The sequence below is a fragment of the Colletes gigas genome, unplaced genomic scaffold (genome assembly GCF_013123115.1).
Source record: "Colletes gigas isolate AHSC1104 unplaced genomic scaffold, ASM1312311v1 Colletes_gigas_Sc00007, whole genome shotgun sequence".
NCBI lineage: Eukaryota > Metazoa > Arthropoda > Insecta > Hymenoptera > Colletidae > Colletes > Colletes gigas.
The window spans coordinates 197,954-216,826 of record NW_025106636.1 but is presented as its reverse complement, the minus strand read 5'-3'; the positions used below and the strand labels follow the sequence as shown (position 1 = coordinate 216,826).

Sequence of the window (18,873 nt, the reverse complement as noted above, 5' to 3'; positions counted from 1 at the left end):
ACAAGAGTAATCATATAATACAGTAAAATATACATACTAAAATTCATATAGAATTATACAAGACTCTCAGTATATCTTTCATGAAAAATGCATATGGAATGACATCTATTTTATTTACATATGAATGTATTTTTATTATTTACGTTTCTTTCACTCAACACCTACTTGTAATACATCAAAACATACTGCACATACACGTACCGGTTTATTCAATCCAAATTTTACAATCGGAACATCTTGACCAGAACATTTATTGCACAAAATTCGACCACAGTGGCGGCTAGAAAAAAATTTTTTCTAATTAGTCTTACATAAATCCTATATACATTTATACGTATCTTTGTATAATTATTTCATAATTTCTGTACCAATGATGTTTTCGCATTGTGAGAGAAAATTTTGTACCACACTCCAGACAAAGGTCTTTATCTGCCCACGGTGCCTCTTGAGTCAAAGAATCCAGCAGTCTGTATAGTAATTGCTTTGTCGCTACTTGATAGTTAAAAATCGTAATGCCTTCTTTGTTCATGGACCCCAAACATGCGCCAGCCTTTACCAATGTACGGCAAAGCTGGCCGTTGCCTTTCATGTAGGCGATCAGTAACGGAGTGTTACCTTCTAAATCTTAAACGGAATATTTATTTTAATTCAGTTTATTATTATCGAAATTGAAATTCTAGTTGGACGCAATTTTATTTTGGCGACAAAAATATGCGTGTCTTTTAATAAGATATTTTTATATCTTATTCTTTACCTGCATTATTTACTGGGTATTGTGACATACATTCCAAGAAAAGTTCACAGATAGTTGCAGCGTTATCTTTACCGCATCTGGCTAATTCGTGTAGGGGATTTCTTCCTTTGAGATTCACTGCTTCTGCGTCCAGCGTGCATTCAGTCAGGAGTGCTCTTACAACCGACACATGGCCTTCTCTTACAGCTACGTGCAATGCATTGTCACCGTCTGCATTTACTGCATCGAAATTAATATTGTTCTACAAGAAATGAAAAATGAATCTTATTATTTTTTTTCAAAATTGTCTAAACCAAAATTTCTTTAATAATGGAGATACTAATTTGTTATAATAATATTCTTATGTACAAATATATAAATTGTCTTACATTACCTGTAGCAAAGCGGATACAATCATAGCATGGCCGGCCTTTGCCGCAGCATGTAACGCAGTATTTCTGTTCGCGTCCGTATCGTTAACGCGCGCATCGGCCAAAATTAAACTTCGTACTAATATTTCATTTCCAGAAACTGCAGCGAGATGCAACGGTGGAGTTTGCGTCACATCGTGAACTCGGGAATTCACATCTACCTAAAAAAATAACAATCCTCCGGTTCGTTCGACTCTTTTTTCCAAGTGTTTTAAAATGTATTTATTCTCATAATTCGGAATATGTCGCTTAAAAATGTTCACCTGTATAGATAACAGGAACAAAATGCTTTCCATGTCAATTTTTTGTATGGCAGTGTGTAAAAAGTTTCTGCCTTTGTTGTCGTATTGTTCGGCAGCTTTGGGCAGTCGTTCCAATATTGCTTGAGCGGCTTTGTTGTTCCGAAACGTTAAGGCTGTTGCAAACGGTGTTAAACCTTTCTTATCTCGTTTATTTAAATCTATGCTGGGATGACAAAGCAACAAAGAAATAATTTGTGAATGTTGATTTTGTATGGCCACGTGAACCGGAGTTTTCCCTTCAGCGTCTCGAGCATTCACATTAGCGCCATGTTCTATAAGTGTCTGAACAACTTGTTCCAGACCCCATTGACAGCACAAATGCAACGGGGTACATTCGTCCTTTGCTTCGTCGCCTCCTGCGCCATCTAGACCAGGTCTCCTTGGTGCATTCAAGTCACATCCACTGAAATATAAATTATGACTACGAGCAGCCCAAAAAATAAATCGATCTAGCATTCCAAATGTATTGGATACCTTCTTATAAGGAATTGTGCAATATCTTCCTTGTTATCATCGATTGCTCTATGTAATAATGTTTGTTGACAACCGTCTGGACCAGGGCTCCAACAATCAGTATCGGCTCCATACTTAACTAGAATAGATGCTATATCCTCTTGGTCTGAATCCAGCGCATCCCACAATGGGCATCCCACTGAAGTATCTACGCCTCTTTTACAAAGAGCCTCTACAACTTCACCCAGTCTACAATGTACAGAAAGTTGCAACGGTGTCTCTCCATTTGCAGTCCTAAGCAAATAAAAGATCTCAATTATTCAGGATTTTAGAAGCGATTCTTCAAGGATAATACTATGTTTATACAAAGTAAGGAAAAACCATAGCACAACCGGGTAACGGAAGAGACGACAACACAATAAGTTTACAGTTTCTTTTAAGTTCCTTTTAAATGAATTTTCACGAGAATAAAAAAATTACTTTTCGTCCGATCGTGCTACGATTTCGTTCTTACTCCGTGTAACTCTGTTTACCTAGCATTCATGCCTGCACCGTTTTCTAATAAAAAGATTGCCGTTGCTGAATCCTCTTTCAATATTGCTTGATGCAATAATGTCAGACCTTCTTCGTTACATTGATTAATATTTGCTCCGGCTTTTATCAAAGCCAAAACAATATCTTTACCTTTCTTAAACGGAGCTTTTATAGCTAAGCTCAAAGGTGTTTCGTTATCGTTATTTTTTAAATTTATTTGAGACTTTGAATTGGGAGCATTTAATAATTCGACTACTATATCAAAATATAAATTTGATACAGCAAAATGTATTGGTGCATCGCCGGTAGAGAATGTAACTTCGTCTACCGGGAAATCATTCTTTAATAAAGCTTGAGTTAAATTTCTCGAGCCAACTTTACAAGCCTCGTGCAATACCAAGCATCCGTCGTTATTTTTTTTCATTAAATTATCCTTGCAATGATCAATTAAAAATAACGCCGCTTCTTCTTTGCATTCTCTGGTCAAAACGTGGAGCAAAGTGTCCCCTGTGTTTTTGTATATGGGATTAGGAGCTGCACCCTTTGATAAAAGTTTCGTAGCAAAATATTCGACGAACGGTTCTATTTTCAACGCGATACATAACGGAGTATCGTTCTCGTTAGTAATTTTATCCAAGTTTATGCTCGGACATTCTAGTAAAATATCAAAAAGAGTTTCATTCTTTTCCCAGATACAGCTATGCAAAGCAGTCCTGCAAAGTAAAAGGTGGCGATAGTAAAGGTATTAAAAACAATTTCCGGTGGAATAGAAATTACTAAGAAATTATACCATCCTCTATTATTTTGCAAATTAGGATCGATACCGGCGCGAAGTAATTGAGATCCAATTGCTAACATATTTTCTGTTTTATGCTTTACCACCAAATGCAAAGCCGAGCATCCTTCCAACTCCTCGAAATGTTTTGTGTCCCGTGCGTTTCCTGTGATCTTTACAGTCTCGCATAACTGTTGTATATTACCGCTAGTTTCCAGTTGCTCTATTATAAACTCTGCCGAATAAGAATCTCCCTTGAAAATTGCAGCTTGGAGCAAAGAAAGACCCCTCGAATCTTTTGCGCTTAAGTCAGCCCCGTGTCCAACCAAAATACGAGCCAACGATGGTTGATGTGTTTTTAAAGCAACTTCTAAAGGCACTTCCCCTTTTTGATCAAGGGCATTAACAGCCTTCGATAACTGAAACAAATACAAAATATATTTAATTCTGTTTAATGATAAAAATATATGTTTGTTGCAACAATTTATTTATTTTATTATGCCATGCACATCGTTCGTGCACACATAATATAGCATATCGTACCAGATATTTAAATTACACGAAAAAAATTTGTCTAGAACTGTATTAAAAAACAGGTTGAGAACCGCTATTTTGATTCTATGGTGGAATATATATTGCGCATACGCCCAGCGGATGCACGCGTACGTATGTATATATATATAACTGTTCTTGCATTTTTTTAGTGTTAAACAACATAAACGCCCGTATAGAAAAGTAAGCGGAAAGGAACACGAAGATTATGTTTCGATATAACGGAAAATGTGGCTGTAAAGGACAGAAGGGGGATGACGTGTCGCATGATACATTCATCTAACCACAATCAGCTTCTGGCCAAGGAAGTGTATTCTGTCGCAAAATAGCCAACGATTAATAGAAATTTCTGATGTTGCAATGTGACATGCAGTGAACGTTAATAAAGTGTTATTGGGAACGAGTGTCGGTGATTAATCGAATAATGTCTTAGAATTCTTTACGATATCTTTAAATAATTTTTAAACACCTAACTACGAATCTCCGCGAGTCTCTTTGTACATACAAACATTGATATCTGTACATAAATACCTTAGATTTGTAAGTCTACTTTCTTTTTTTTTTTTTATTAAAAGTCGAGTACCTCGCATCTTGTAATTATTTGTTTAATAAATTAATCACTTTTTTCAAATATATCGACTTTGTGAACATTTTTCTTCTTATTTAAAAAAACGTTACATTAATGTACTAATGCTTGTAATAATATATGAAATAAAATAGCTATGTACCGACTAAAATTTATATATTATGTAACAATAATTATTGCAACTAACAATCCAATTTTAATATTTTCGTAATCGTCTATTTAAAAACAATATTGATTCAGCACTAATATATTTTTCTTCAAGATAATGTTATAATTAATTTCGATATAATTATTATTTACTAAAATTTCAATATAAAATATTTAAATATCAATTTTATAAACTAAATGACTAACATATTCGATTAAATTTTTTATCTGTACAAAAAGTTATATAGAAATTGTACAAATTATATCATTATAAATTTGCATCTAACAGAAAAATGTTTATTAATTATATACAAGTTATAAAAGTATAGTTTGTAAAGTTGAATAATCTTATCTTTAATCAATTAAATTGTTTCAGGATTTTCTAACGACGACGACGAATTAAACTAAGCCGTAACTAAAAAAAACTAAATAGAATATACACGAAGATTATCTAATAACAGACGTAAATAATGTTAAAAAAAATTTTCTTCTAAAATAAATATAAAATAATTTACCATTAATCGATTTTAATTCAAATGTAATCGAGATGACTTTCCAAATAAAGTTGAGACAAAGTGTATCAATCGCTGCAATTTTTGTGTGTATGTACACATTTAGGATGTTTGTGTTTTATATACAAAAGTTTATTCATTTATTTTCCATTTATTATATTCTACGTTAAAATTAGCATAGAATTTTTCGCCAGTTTTCTTTAAATTATGAAAATATTTAATAGTTTTAGATACGATAATACCGATAACGGCAGACGGTATTTCATGCTTCAAATGTCTTGTGTCGCCATCGGTACACGAAGAAAATAATTTGCTATGTTCGCAATTTGATGGTAGTCAACGATTTCAAGTGTACTGTCCTTCGTCGACACTTTGCAGGAAAAAAACTATTTACCACAAATTCAAAAGTAAGTGAATTTTTATTTTATTTCAAACCATAGAAATGAGAAGAAGTATTATTATACTTAATGTATTATCGAAGTACTATTGATTCCGTGTCTTTGACAGCGTCTATAATCATGGCTGTAGAAAGAGATTGTGCACCTCAAAAGAGTACACTTCCCGTCTATAGCAAAGTAGAGAAGAAATGGCAAAACAAAGAAGAAATTCACAAAACGGCTTATGAAGAAGATTGTTTTATCGGCGAAGACCGAGGTGCTCCGGGAGGTCCACCAGAATATTGCTTTTGTAGTTTTCATTTATGCAATTCGTCAAAATCAATTAAAACGACGAACATGTATCACATTTTTCTATTAATAGCTACGTTGATATTCGTAACACTGATATAAAATTTGTACTCTAAGTAATTTTAGTCTTATAAGGATATTTTTATAAAATACTTTTCTTTCTAGTTATGCATAGAATATAAATGGTAAGCAAAGCATTGTAAAATTAAATTGTCAAAATTTAAAAGGATAATAAACATGTGATATAAAAATATTTAAATAAATAAACTGAAATAGTACTCAAACATACCAGAACATTTACAAATTGTAAAAAAAATTGAAAAAATTTCGAGTATCTAACGTTCACGTTCGTGACGAGAAAAAGTATTTAAGTCTGATCTGTTAAAAGGCGGAAAGCAATAAAATCAGATCACCAAAATATAATTGTCGATATAAATATTAATACGCGTGTTATGTCACATTTTAAATGTAATATCCACAGTGTAAGAATAAATATAATTTATATCATCTTAAAATCTATAACTTACCCCTGAATTATTTTCCACTAAATATAAAAAAACCACGTCTTCTCTCATCAGTCGAACAGCAGCATGTAATGGGTATTTACTTTTTGTTTGTAATAATTTGTACAACAATGTACCAGGCATTTCCTTAAAATCTTCTCCAGTTAAATCTTCCTAAATGTACAGTTTCGATAAAATTATCTTACAGTTAGTACTAAAAGAAATCAACAGATTGTTTTTATCTTACCCAATGCGCCGAAATCAAGGAACTGCAATGTTCTTTTAATTTTTGGACCCCTAATTCTTCAGCAGCTGCATATAATTGTACGCAATCTTTGAGTCCCACGATTCCAATTAGATATTTCTCGCATTGTTCGACCAATTCTAACAATTGAAAATTGGATGCTGCTTTCATTAGATCCAATGTTAAATTCTCTTGAGATACTTTTCCTGTATAAATCCATTTTAGTAACACTAATCCAACTTTGGAGTCCAAATAAGTCCAATCTACAAATACGTGTCTTAGAACTTAATTATGTATAAACAAATATCTTATCGACCCTTTATTATTTTACCTAGAGTAGTTACTTCGGAGAGCGTCGAATCGCTGAAAAATTCTGTTCTAGCCGACAAAATAAATTTATGAGCAGGTATTTCTTGATTCATTAATTTAATAGTTATGTCACTATAAAACAAAACAATTTATCAATTACAATTTAACGATTGCAAACAATTTATTTCAAAACATTACAGACCTGTAGCGATGTTGACCGTACAACGATGCTATTGTTACCAAGAGTCTTCCAATAAATCCTGACTCTTGTTTATCAGCAGTAACAATAGCATATTCACGTTGAAGTTCTGCGTTTGTATTATATAAATTAACGTACTGTTCCCTCAATAAAGATAAATGTTGATGCCATTTTTGTGCTTCCATAGTATCTTCTGAAATGCATGCATGTAAAACAGTTTTTAAAACATGTATATTTTAAACTTACCCATTATTATAAAACCAATTGTATCGACTCTTCTAGTAAGCGATGTAAAAAATTACTGCATGTCCGTTTCTTTACAGTATCTTATATCCCCTCTGTGTAATTCGTTTCACATAATAATAATAAAAAACAGATAATGATGATCGAACATTTTAGTACAAAAACTTTTAAAAGTAACTTTGACGTTTCGTTTATGCTTGGAAAATGTTTAATGAAATTCTATCGTATATCATACGCCTACACACAGGATTACTACATCTGTCATGCATGTATATACAGGACCTACTAGATACCTAGGCCACTGATTTCTATATATTGGATGTGCGGGCCGTTTGGATAGTGTTCATATACTGGTGCATTACGCAGAGCCTGGTAACCATTTCCCTTGGAGAAGTGACCTGATACGCGATCTGGTAACACTGGCCTGGTTAACTTTTCAGAGTAACTTTCTTCTTGTTCAGACGACTTAACGAGCACTTTTGCGAATTTATTTTTTCAATTTTTCATTTGTAGTTTCTCAACAAGAAATTATAAAATCGACGTGTTACTTACTAGGAGCAATGTTGACGAAAGTAGAGTAAGTTTGGTGTGGCGAAATAGTGAGTGTGATTTAGGAAGAGATTAGATATCCCGTACCACAAATGATTCTGTCAATAGTAATGAAAGTTGACTGTAGTCGGCGTTCAGACTGACAGATCGTTAGGCTTGTAATGTAAAAACCGATTACAGTTATTACTAAAGCTCTCAGATTCAGTGTTACTAGACCGGGCACCGAATGCACCAGAAGCTCTTCGTTCCATTTTCGCACACTATGCCAGATCACGTTTAAATTTTATATAAAAAGATCAAATAAATTTTTTTCTTAGAAAAGAATGAACTAAACGAAATCTTATACATTGCACACCTACGTAACTACTAAAAAGTATCAGAATCTCGGAATAAAAAAGGTCAACGATCGACAAGAACATTTTCCCGCCAATTCGATTAATCGACCCATAGCTTAATTATTCGCTAATTACTCTTTTCTCGTAATTAAATTATGAACTTTTAGAATTTAATAATATAGCACAGACCCTTGGCGATATTAAAGGATATATTTTATAATCATTCCGCTTGTAATTAAAAAGTTATTAACAAATATCGAATGTCGGAATATTTACGATTGTATGTCTGCTTTAATCAATAAATTATTAACTTTTCTACGTTAATTTACATATTTTTTAAAAGTTCATAAATTAATCTCAGGAAGAGAGTAATTAGTTAAGATGTGCATGTTGTTTGAAAGGGTGGAGAATTCAAGATACAATAAATACTTTACCTATGACCACGCCATGAACATATGTAGTATATCTAATTATCTGAAAAATGCACACTCTCAAAAAATTCTCTGTACAAGGAAAGACATTTCTACAAACTTACAACAATTCTGTATTTTCTAAGATGTATTTAAAAAATATATTCATAATAATATCATTTGTGAATCATATTCTTTTTAACATACTCTGATAAACAATAAAGTAACACAAACTGCAATTTGCTTTTCTCGGACATGGTATATTTTACATACACAAAAAGTGTTAAATTTCAATTCACGTAACTTTCAGCCATGTTAATTTTATGATTGCAGGTATCCCCTGAAAATAAATTAATTAATTTCATGTTAAAGAATACAATTAGCCCTCTATCTCTTATCATTGTAAAAATAATAAAAATCTTACGGTAATTTCATCCTCATGAAAATCCAACAGGTAATAAATGATACAATGACGCTAATAAATCCAACGCATATTAGAAGAATTCTGTTAAGCTTAGGGGTCGACGGACTATGCGTCTGATCTAATACTATAAACCCAATTCCACCTAAAGTAAAAAGAAAACTAGATGCTAATCCTTCCATGATATATTGACCGTTCACACGATACGACATGAATGCCACCTGCAATAAACAAATGTGATATTGGAGAAATTGTTAAATATTAATACAAAGTTATTCCATGTATATTTACTTACAGGACGTGTATGACCATGTTCGTCGGACGTTGAACCTACGCTAGGTGGTTCCACAATTACGTCATATATTATACCTTTAAAAGATTAATTAATCGTAAGTAATTCTCTATAAATGAAAGAAAAGTTATAAAGCATTCAACGATCCACGTAATCCTAACCTCCTGTTACTAGAAAATATGATAAAAGTATGAATGAAAAAACAACCATAGCGCTAGGTTTTGTAAACCATGATGGCTTTTTTAATTTTAAGTTAGGCACTTCCAACACAGAGAACGGTACTCGGTATATATATTCCATATTTAAAAATGAATGCAAAGATACCATACGCTGTGTTACGATACAGTCGCCGACAGTTTTGATTGTCGGTTACTGAAATGGGCCACTGACCGGTCTTTCATGCGCATGCGCGGCCTCACCGAAACCAGTGACGTAATTTTAAGGGACAAAATATTCACGGAATATTTTCGATAAGATTCGTTGAAATGATTTAAATGAAAATTTTATAATAAAAACTTCGATAATAACAGATAAATAGAAACTCTAGTTCAAATAAAATGTATAAGAATAGGCACTAATATGTCTAAACAGTGTTGGATTTAGGCAAAAAACAAACTTAGGCAATTTCCTAAGGGCCTGAAGTTTTACAAATCATAAAAATTATTTATTTTGTTATACAAGTCGGTAAACAGAAATTCAATGTATAATCCGTGGACCAAATATTACATTAGACATAGACTGTAACGGTATAATGAATGATTCTTATTCTATCTTCTATTTAGAGGATTAACAAGCAGAAAATACTTTTAGAATATTCGATAGTTTTTAAAATACATTTAGAAGTATACAAAATAAATAACATTTAAATATTTCAATTCTACCGATGTTCACCGATTATTGCCGAATGGACATTTAAATCGGCTGTATCGTTTCATCTCTCTCTAAGTAAGGGATTTCGTCTCTTAGTACCATTATATAGCACAGCTATTCTTTGCTTATACTTGTCATCATTGAATTGTGCATATATCTATATATGCACATAATAACCTCACAATAGGTTGACATTTGTGATAATGAGTTAACTTCGATTAAATGTCAGAAATCGTAGCATGGACGGTACGGATAATGCTGATGGATCTTTAGATCCAAGCATACAGGTAATCATCTTTGGTGACACTTTTTCTATTTACCATATTTATCATATTTGAAAGCGTACAATTGTAAGAAATGCGTAGTTGTAATAGGTTATATACATAAATAAATGTAATCACTGAACGTGATCGTAATGTCTAACGTAGCCTGGTATTATGGTCTTTGCTTTCACTTATTTTCTTTCGTAAATTTTCACTTTGTAGAAACGATACATAAATCGAACATGTACAAGTAATTCGATAACTAAATTAAATACTTGAATAAATATTTAAAGTTGATAGTTTATAGCTTGACATAATAATTAATATTTTGTAGTTTTAAGATTGTTCAATTATGGTTTGTCTTTTGTTAAAACAAAAATAAATGTTTTTCGTTTATTACGTTTATTAAATTATGTTTTCATTGTTAAAAATTATACAATGAAATTTTTTCTTTTAGATAGAATTGGAGAACTTGAACGATGCTACGGATGATATAAACAAACTTGAAACCGAATTAGATGTAAGTTATATTATACTTGTATTTTTTTTGTAATTAAAGTTAATATTAATTGAATAATGTACCTTACTGAATTAATACAATATAAATCATTAATTATTTAGGAAGCTCACACTGCTTTCAGACAATTGTTATCTGAGACTACAAAACGGTTAAAGGAAGTTTTAAATAAGGTAGGAAATAATTGTGTTGATAAAGCAAGATGTTATTACGAGGCACTTGAAGTGGCCCGTCAAGCTCAGGTAAGATTTTCTATGCATTTACAAATCTCAAAAAATGGTTACATACAATTATTTTTGTAGGTACGATGTCAACAGCAAGCTCAATTGTTTCAAAGGGCAAGCGAAATTCATGCAGCGGCAAAGGAAACCGTAAGCTTGGCCGAAAGTCGTTTTATATCTCATCAGCACGAATGGAATTTTGATCAGGCATGGCAGGATATGTTAAACCATGCAACTATTAAAGTAAGTAAAGAAACAAAGTACTTTCATTCTTAGCTTGAAAAAAAAATCATTGTTAACTAATATACCCGCATTCTAGGTGATGGACGCTGAAAATCAAAAAACAGAATGCGGTAGAGAACATTATAGAAGGGCAGTGCTGTTCCACAATGCTGAGAAAAGATTATTAGAATTAGAAGAGAAACATCGTCGTTCGATAATAAAGGCTCGACCATATTTCGAAATTAAAGCTCAATGTGATCAAATGTTGGCAACGCAAAAAGAAAGAGTTGAATGTTTACAAAAAGCAATACAAGATGCAAAATCTAATTATGCCACGAGTCTCCGCAGACTAGAAGAAATTAGTAATCAAATACATCAACAGCGTCGAGATTATGGTATTTTTACTAGACGATAATTTACAGTTACATCTGTTTAATTAAAAATAATTTATGATACATGAATTATACTTTTTCGTTTTTAGATTTTATAACTAATGGGCCTCGAGAACCAGGCGTTGGCGCAGAACTAGTTAGTCCACAGAAAACCTTAAATTATGACACAGAATTTAATCAGTTAAATAGCAATAGGATAAAGAACGTTACAACCGCTCAACTTAACGAATACGATAGAATTCAAGAGTATAATGTTAGTAAACTACTTTGTAATTCTTGTTTTAATAATAAAATACTGTTAATTATTTATGGTGTTACAGAATACTTATCAATTACAAGAAGATAATGAACATCTGGGGAAAAGGTCAGTCGATGGAAGTGAAGCAACATCTTCTCAGTGGGAGTTAGAAATGCAAGTTAACATAGAAAATCTCAACAATGTACCGCCTAAAAATTCTATGCACGATCATGACAGTAAAAGCGGAAGTATATCCAATTTACGTTTCTACGACGAAGTGAATTTTAAATCAAATAATTTCACGCCGGAATTAAGTTGTAATTTTTTGCCAAACGAACAATTTTCTGTACATAATTTGAACCAGTTTCAAAAATTGAAAAATGTTCAAACGAACGTGTCTTCAACGACACCTGTCGAAGAATCAAACAGAGCGATTAATCAAAATTGCGATTCATTAGTATTAAATAAATGTAAAATTGATTTTAGAAATAACATGTCAAAATCCTTGAGGAATAGTCCTACAAAACCGGGGGAATTCGATTTACAATTGACACTTGATAAACTGGATACTCCTACAAAATATGTGCCAAATAATGTCACTAAATTTTCCTTTAATAATAAATCTCAAAGTAACAGCGATATTAATTTTTCATCGACTCGTGATACCGGTTCTGTAGAAAAATGTCAAAATTTTTGTGGTAGTTTAAATATTAAGACTGATAATCTTGAATTTGATAAACAAGTAACAAGTTCAAAATATAAGAAAGAGTTATATACTATGAACGATGCTCGTAGCAATGGCCTAAATGCCACAAAAAACGTTCATTCTGCACAATCGAATACTCGTAGCAAGTTAAACTCTCAAGCGAGGGAAGAGTCAGTATCGTTAGAAAAATCGCTTAGGTCTAATTCAACGTACGTTTTATCTACTAGTGCCAGTTCGTCGATAGAATTAAAACGCGTAATGACTTTATTAAGTGAGAACTCCATGCGCAAACAGATAACCGATGATTCCAATATCTGTTCTGTTGTTAAGAAACCAACGAAAAAGCCATCGAGCGTTAAAGAACTACCGTTGCTATCAATGTTCGAGAAAAGGAATTTGTTAGCGGATAGTAAAGGCAAAAGCTATAGCATGATTAACTTAGACGATAAGCGAAACTTTACGTTATTAGATGATACATATTTGAATAATGTAAGAACTGTAAGTACAGAAAGATTGGAAAACTTGAAGGACAATTTATTTCTAAGTTAAGGAACAACAATCGTTTGAGAAGGATGTGATAAGTTACTCGATAAATTTAAAATATATGAAAATGTTAAATAAATTAAAACGTTCGCGAGCACGCGGACATTATTTATATTTAATTTTGCAAATAATATTGTGCTATTTTTCTTAGAGAAACGAGAAATAGGAGCGTCGATTTTGTAACATGTTTCCTGCCAACTAGATAACATTCTTATATTTAACCCTTTTATCATTGACAATTACAGAAATGTTAATAGTAGATGAATCTACTTTTTGTGTATTGTTAAGAATTTGGATATGTTCGCTGAATTTAATTACATTTTCATATTTTTAAAATAAAAATTCTATAAATTTTGCTCTCTATCTTATACGCAAATATGTAGATAATTTCCTTGACGTTACATTTTCGCTTGCAAAGCTAAAAAATTGTATCATTCGGCTCTTCTCGGAAAATAGTTACAGAGCTCTGATCTTAACAATTAATGGTAATACTAGTATTATGAATACTAACATTAACATCGGCCGCGAAAGCCTCAAAACTCGAATTAATGATAACACGTTTAAATGTATGGTATCGCCGTTTATACAAAACTAAAAGGATTTAAAAATCCAAGCAACGGCGATGTTGTATTCAATAAATCTAAACTCGTAATCTATCATGGAAACGAAAGGGTTAAGTATAGTATCTTTTTTTGATAACGTAAAATATATCAATCAAAACATAACATTGTTCAGTAATCACGTTATATTAATATTAAATAGGTACAATTTACGTACGATGTAAGTGAAATTATGTTTGTAATTTTGCGTCAATTTGTATATAAATGATAATAAGAACAACTTATGTAAAACGATATTATGCCAAAAATTTTGCAAGTTTATAACTATATTTTACAAGTACTTGCATTTCGAATCCGTTTCAAATCGATTTTGTATATTGTAAAATCAAAGTGAACCATTATTGTTTATTTTTAACGTACTTTGTTAACTTTATATTGTTCAAGCCGATTGTGTATTCTCATTAAACATTTTGGAATCTCTTTTTTGCAGTTGTATAATTATTTAAATGATAGTCCACCTATTATTAAATTATCAATTCGATTTAAAAATATTTTATACTTGTAAACATTTATCTTTGCCATGAAAAATCTCGAAAATTTTCAAATCGTTTTGAAAAAATTATTTTTAGTTACAGGGGTCAATTACAATCATTTTTGGTCAATAGACATACCCCCGAAATCCTGCCCATTTTCGAGAAAAAAATTCAGGAAGTGGGACGAATTTTTCGACAAAATTAAAAAATTTCAAATCGTTTTGGGAAAATTATTTTCTGTTGCGGGGGTCAATTACAAGCAGTTTTGGTGAATACACGTACCCTCGAAATCCTACGCATTTTCGAGGAAAAAATTCAGTACGAGCGAAACTTTAAATGTTAATAACTTTTTAATAAAGCCTCCATCAACAAATTGGTATTCTTGATTTTCGTTCTAATTTGGCCTCTAGAATCTCCCATTACAATTTTGTTCCCAGGGGTGACCGAACACCCTTTATATTATCAAATAATAAATACTAATTGATTTTAGTAACTTTTACATTAGTATTGTTTTAATTTATAATATAGAAATATTATTGATTGATTATCCATTATATCGATTCAAGGTATTTATTACTTTATAGAACGAATAAACTTGCGAAGAGATGCAATTGTTTTGTCAATATTATGAACCTGTTTGTCTAACTTGCGAGCAATAGACGTAAATCTTCGCGTTAAAATTAAAATCGTAGCTCACTTGTGTTAAGTATGTGTACACATATGTATATGTACTTAAATACTATGATCAGAAAATTTACATTTATTGTAAATAAATAATTGTTGTAGTTTTATCTTAGCTTGTACACATCAAACATAATGAGTATATTTCTTTGTCGACAGAAATGGAAATAAACCAAATTTATGATCTTTCCTTAACAAAACATGTACATAAATTGTTAGGGGCATTAGATACAACATCTGCAAAAGGTATTATATTGCAAATCAATTTGTATATGTATTTCACAACGTAACATCTTTTTTTAACGCACTGTTATTTTATTATATTTTCATATATTTATTGTTCTCTTTGCATAGAATAATTAGATTATATAAAATAACAGGAAATATGTGCTTTAGAATTATCAGAGATACTACATAAACTTCAAGATTACAAGTATCCAAAGTTAACGGATGGAATGTTTTTTGAATTCATGAAAGTTGCGTATCAAGTTAGCGATAATTGTGAAAATTTAACTACAATATTGACCACAGACAGTAAACTTGATTGGAGTAAATTGGCAAAAATTAATGTATGTTTTGAATCGCAGAACCATAACACGACCAACGAAATATGCATGGAGAGTTGTATTATGGATCAAAATATAGGTGTCGATGCAGTGGATAAAATGTTATTCGGAAAGAACAACATTAATGTTAAAAGTTCCATGAAAGCTATCGCAGCTTCGAATGAACAGAAGTATAATGAAATTACAGAAAATATAGAAAATACAAAGGAAGAAAGAACATCGGATAGAGCAGAAAATCTTTTGATAACGTTAATGAAAACAAATTTAAGCGATATATTGCACGAAGGTTTATTGGATTCAGTTTTACCATACGTGATTCCAAAATCTACAATATCACAACCGGTTATTAAAAAATCTATCACGAATACTGAAATTAAAAAATGTAATTCATTGAGTAACAATATAGAAACAAAAGTAATTGCTAATATAACGCATAAAGAAAGTGGTAAAAATAAAATGAATAAAAAAACATTGGAGTAGGTACTTTTATGCTTAATATTATTTAAAATTTAAAGTAACATATAGTATTTATAGAATTATTAATAATACATTCTACACAGAAACGAAGTGGAAATCCACGTATGCGACGAGGAGAAGAATGTTAAAAAAAATTTTCATTGCCCTCAAGAGCTGCTTATTAAAAAAATGCGATACTTTGCTGATATAACGGCGGGTCAAAAATTAGAAGAAATAGACATATCCGTTCACTGTGATATTGTAATTTTCGATTGGCTAATGAGATGGGTAAAAAAGGATATTATAAAGAAATCTGAATGGCCAACTTTGGAACCTAATAACGTTATTCCAATAATGGTATCCGCTTCCTTTTTACAAATGGAGCCGCTTTTGGAGAACTGTCTACAATATTGTCATGCTAACATGTCCAATATACTGAAAACATCAACAATTTTAACATGTTTAGACGACAATCTTCTTACGAGGTATTTTACTTTGTCCACGTTTGTACTGAAATTTAATTTTGTACCTTGTCTCTGATTACAGATTGGTAGAGCGATTTACAAACGAGGATGTGGAATTATTAAAGGACAAAAAAGACAAAATTCAAAGTAAATTGTACTGCAAATTGATAATGTCGCTTGCGGAAGTAATGCCGGACAATAAAAAGGGGCATTACAGTTCTTTGGCCACGTTATTTAAATGTAGCAGGTGCGGGAAAAGCATAATTCAATCAGTCTCCAAGCATGTACCGTGTATAGCGAGTGCAATGATAATTGATAATCACGGACGTATTCGCAGTAAACATACAAGGTACAATTACATGGTTTAGATTTACCACCATAATACCTTATGATTACAATAAGTCGTATGTTATCTAGAGATTTATCATGGACGTTAAACGATTATATTATTACTCTCCGTACGGAATTACGTTCTTGGCGTAAAGTCTATTGGAGATTATGGGGTGATTGTCATTTTTTATTCTGTACACAGTGCAATATATATTTTCCGATTCATCAAATCGATTGGTGCTGTAATCACGCAGAACTTCCACAATTTTTTATTAACGAACAACAAAGACCTACACCGTTTCCCTTAGGCAGATATCCATGTTGTAGCCAACGAGCTTATAGATTTGAAGTACTACCAAATCGTGAAGGATGTAGGTATAAGGTAGCTATTTATATTTACACCATCTATTGGGAAATAGTATTGTTTTTACATACTTAATTATCAATTGCATGAAATATGTAAAATTGATCAGGACTTATGCTTCGAGTGTGAAAGAATGAAAGAAAGCAGGTATGAAAGGAGAAGGAGTTAAAGGGTGAAAGAGTGATAGGAAGATACGAGGTACAGGTACAGTCTGCAGATAGTGTGTATGAGTGAAACGTCATTGCGAGACAGGAGAGAAATATCTAGCTAATTACCTAACGCAACATAACATAATATATATTCAGTCGTACCTATAGAAGTAGTAATTAACCATTGTGATTTATTTAGGAACACATTCCAGACGTCAGAACACAAAATGATGTATCTATATTAAACATTTTTACTATACATAGAGAAATAATAGCGATGGAACCACCGCAATTATTTTTCCCGGAAAGGATTACTAGATTAGTAGCTTGTGACGCATCGTTTCAATCAGGAAAGTTAACATGTAAAGATATAATGTGGTGGGTTGGTATAGATCTTGCACCACAACGGTCAAAACTTGGACTTCTAGGTGAATCAATGTCAAATATATAATATTTGATTTTAATAATTCCTTGCATAACGTTTGATTTATAATTATCGAATTGCCCGTTATTTAGGAAAGATATGGAGCGGGTCAGGATTTCGACGATCAACTCAAATACAAGATTTACAAAGAGCATTACAAAAGATTCATGAAGTTTCCGTTGTAACTGATACTTCGTCGAACACATCCACCGTCACGGATAGCGACGAAGATGATGGTGTTATGATCGACGAAAATAGTAGTATCGATGAATCGTATAATAGCGAAGAATCTAATGCGTGGTCTACTTTAAGATCAAAAAATAAGATCAAGAAAAAATTAAAAAATCAAATCACATGGAAGTAATGAAGATCGTATTGAAAAATTTACATTACTCTATTGTCAGTTAAATTTATTAAGTATCTCGTAATTATCGATGCAATGTTTGATGTTTTACAGAAACAATGGTCGATCTTGGAGCAACGATTTAAAAGTAAGACACAATCAAGATAATCAACGAGAGTTTGAAGAAAAAACGGCATCTCAAATGACAGCGCTGCTAATGAAAATAGTATCCGCGGATTCTTCTTTATTAGCAAACTCATCGAATAAATACAGTTGGAAAAGGAACCAACCTAGCGGTATTATTTTATATTTATTACTTTATCGATCAATATATTCGCGTTTGTATTTTTCGTTACAATTAATACTGTTTAAAACAGGTGGTACTTATACAAGATTGGAAGCAGAATTTCGAGACCAATTAAATCAGCCATACAAGAGCAAAAATAAAACAGGAAAATACTTTCTACGGATGAAATCGAATAAGTCATAAATATATGTGGTACTCGGACAATTGCCACTAATTAATATCTTTCGAAAAAGCTTTAAACCTTCTGAAAGTATAATAAATTGTACATTTTATTATTTATTTACCTCAGGAGCAACGATCTCCGATGTTTGGCACTATTGCTTCTGAATAGTGAAACATCGGATTGATTCGATTAATTTGTATTATACTTTGTATTACCACGATTTCTGATGAATATATGTATTTCCTGTATAAAGGGAAAAGTCATGGCACCGTAGTGTTATGCAATTGCTATAAATTAAAATCAAACCCAATTAAACGCGTCATTTTTTTCTCTATTTAGTATATT

General features: G+C 31.7%; 4 protein-coding genes across 8 annotated transcripts; 2 read left to right on the top strand and 2 right to left on the bottom strand.

The window, feature by feature from the left end:
* Positions 1–141: 141 nt before the first annotated feature.
* LOC122396643 (rabankyrin-5) lies at positions 142–7,861 on the bottom strand. 3 transcript variants are annotated; one of them, XM_043395228.1, is made up of 13 exons: positions 7,762–7,861; positions 6,970–7,159; positions 6,790–6,899; positions 6,462–6,721; positions 6,239–6,388; positions 3,244–3,647; positions 2,453–3,166; positions 1,941–2,213; positions 1,428–1,869; positions 1,128–1,325; positions 755–995; positions 369–624; positions 142–280 (listed from the first exon to the last, which is right to left on the bottom strand). In XM_043395228.1, exons 2-13 carry the CDS (start codon positions 7,149–7,151, stop codon positions 151–153), a joined length of 3,360 nt encoding a protein of 1,119 aa, XP_043251163.1. In that variant the 5' UTR covers positions 7,152–7,159; positions 7,762–7,861; the 3' UTR covers positions 142–150. The 3 variants fall into 3 exon arrangements, with proteins under 3 accessions (XP_043251163.1, XP_043251162.1, XP_043251164.1); XM_043395227.1 differs by lacking the exon at positions 7,762–7,861 and adding an exon at positions 7,213–7,706; XM_043395229.1 differs by lacking the exons at positions 6,790–6,899; positions 6,970–7,159; positions 7,762–7,861 and having other exon boundaries at positions 6,239–6,384; positions 6,462–6,587.
* LOC122396645 lies at positions 3,868–6,173 on the top strand. Of its 3 annotated transcripts, none has more exons than XM_043395231.1 (4): positions 3,868–4,189; positions 4,890–5,115; positions 5,250–5,432; positions 5,533–6,173. In XM_043395231.1, exons 2-4 carry the CDS (start codon positions 5,061–5,063, stop codon positions 5,811–5,813), a joined length of 519 nt encoding a protein of 172 aa, XP_043251166.1. In that variant the 5' UTR covers positions 3,868–4,189; positions 4,890–5,060; the 3' UTR covers positions 5,814–6,173. The 3 variants fall into 3 exon arrangements, with proteins under 3 accessions (XP_043251166.1, XP_043251165.1, XP_043251167.1); XM_043395230.1 differs by having other exon boundaries at positions 3,868–4,320; XM_043395232.1 differs by having other exon boundaries at positions 3,868–4,320; positions 5,256–5,432; positions 5,533–6,172.
* An 830-nt stretch (positions 7,862–8,691) lies between the features above and the next one.
* On the bottom strand, positions 8,692–9,586 carry LOC122396640 (oligosaccharyltransferase complex subunit ostc). The gene is made up of 4 exons (XM_043395224.1): positions 9,378–9,586; positions 9,220–9,293; positions 8,928–9,145; positions 8,692–8,843 (listed from the first exon to the last, which is right to left on the bottom strand). The coding sequence occupies exons 1-4, from the start codon at positions 9,541–9,543 to the stop codon at positions 8,825–8,827; spliced, it is 477 nt and encodes a 158-aa protein (XP_043251159.1). The 5' UTR covers positions 9,544–9,586; the 3' UTR covers positions 8,692–8,824.
* Positions 9,587–10,259: 673 nt separating this feature from the next.
* On the top strand, positions 10,260–18,672 carry LOC122396532. The gene is made up of 16 exons (XM_043395048.1): positions 10,260–10,373; positions 10,807–10,869; positions 10,971–11,108; positions 11,169–11,330; positions 11,407–11,704; positions 11,791–11,954; positions 12,022–13,189; positions 15,122–15,208; positions 15,359–16,004; positions 16,089–16,469; positions 16,531–16,797; positions 16,866–17,160; positions 17,491–17,719; positions 17,808–18,075; positions 18,173–18,354; positions 18,436–18,672. Exons 1-16 carry the CDS (start codon positions 10,326–10,328, stop codon positions 18,546–18,548), a joined length of 4,509 nt encoding a protein of 1,502 aa, XP_043250983.1. The 5' UTR covers positions 10,260–10,325; the 3' UTR covers positions 18,549–18,672.
* Positions 18,673–18,873: the final 201 nt, after the last annotated feature.

Excerpts from the sequence above, each read along its gene's own strand:
- LOC122396643 (XM_043395227.1), bottom strand. Across the intron at positions 1,870-1,940 it reads GCACAATTCCTTATAAGAAG|TGGATGTGACTTGAATGCAC; the intron begins GTATCCAATACA and ends TTTATATTTCAG. Across the intron at positions 1,326-1,427 it reads TGTTCCTGTTATCTATACAG|GTAGATGTGAATTCCCGAGT; the intron begins GTGAACATTTTT and ends TTATTTTTTTAG.
- LOC122396645 (XM_043395231.1), top strand. The coding sequence starts at position 5,061 with ATGACTTTCCAAATAAAGTTGAGACAAAGTGTATCAATCGCTGCAATT. Across the intron at positions 5,116-5,249 it reads AATCGCTGCAATTTTTGTGT|TTTTAGATACGATAATACCG; the intron begins GTATGTACACAT and ends AATATTTAATAG. Across the intron at positions 5,433-5,532 it reads TATTTACCACAAATTCAAAA|CGTCTATAATCATGGCTGTA; the intron begins GTAAGTGAATTT and ends TGTCTTTGACAG.
- LOC122396532 (XM_043395048.1), top strand. The coding sequence starts at position 10,326 with ATGGACGGTACGGATAATGCTGATGGATCTTTAGATCCAAGCATACAG. Across the intron at positions 17,720-17,807 it reads GTCAAAACTTGGACTTCTAG|GAAAGATATGGAGCGGGTCA; the intron begins GTGAATCAATGT and ends CCCGTTATTTAG. Across the intron at positions 18,076-18,172 it reads AAAAATCAAATCACATGGAA|AAACAATGGTCGATCTTGGA; the intron begins GTAATGAAGATC and ends GATGTTTTACAG.
- LOC122396640 (XM_043395224.1), bottom strand. The coding sequence starts at position 9,543 with ATGGTATCTTTGCATTCATTTTTAAATATGGAATATATATACCGAGTA. Across the intron at positions 9,294-9,377 it reads ATATTTTCTAGTAACAGGAG|GTATAATATATGACGTAATT; the intron begins GTTAGGATTACG and ends AATCTTTTAAAG. Across the intron at positions 9,146-9,219 it reads AACATGGTCATACACGTCCT|GTGGCATTCATGTCGTATCG; the intron begins GTAAGTAAATAT and ends TGTTTATTGCAG.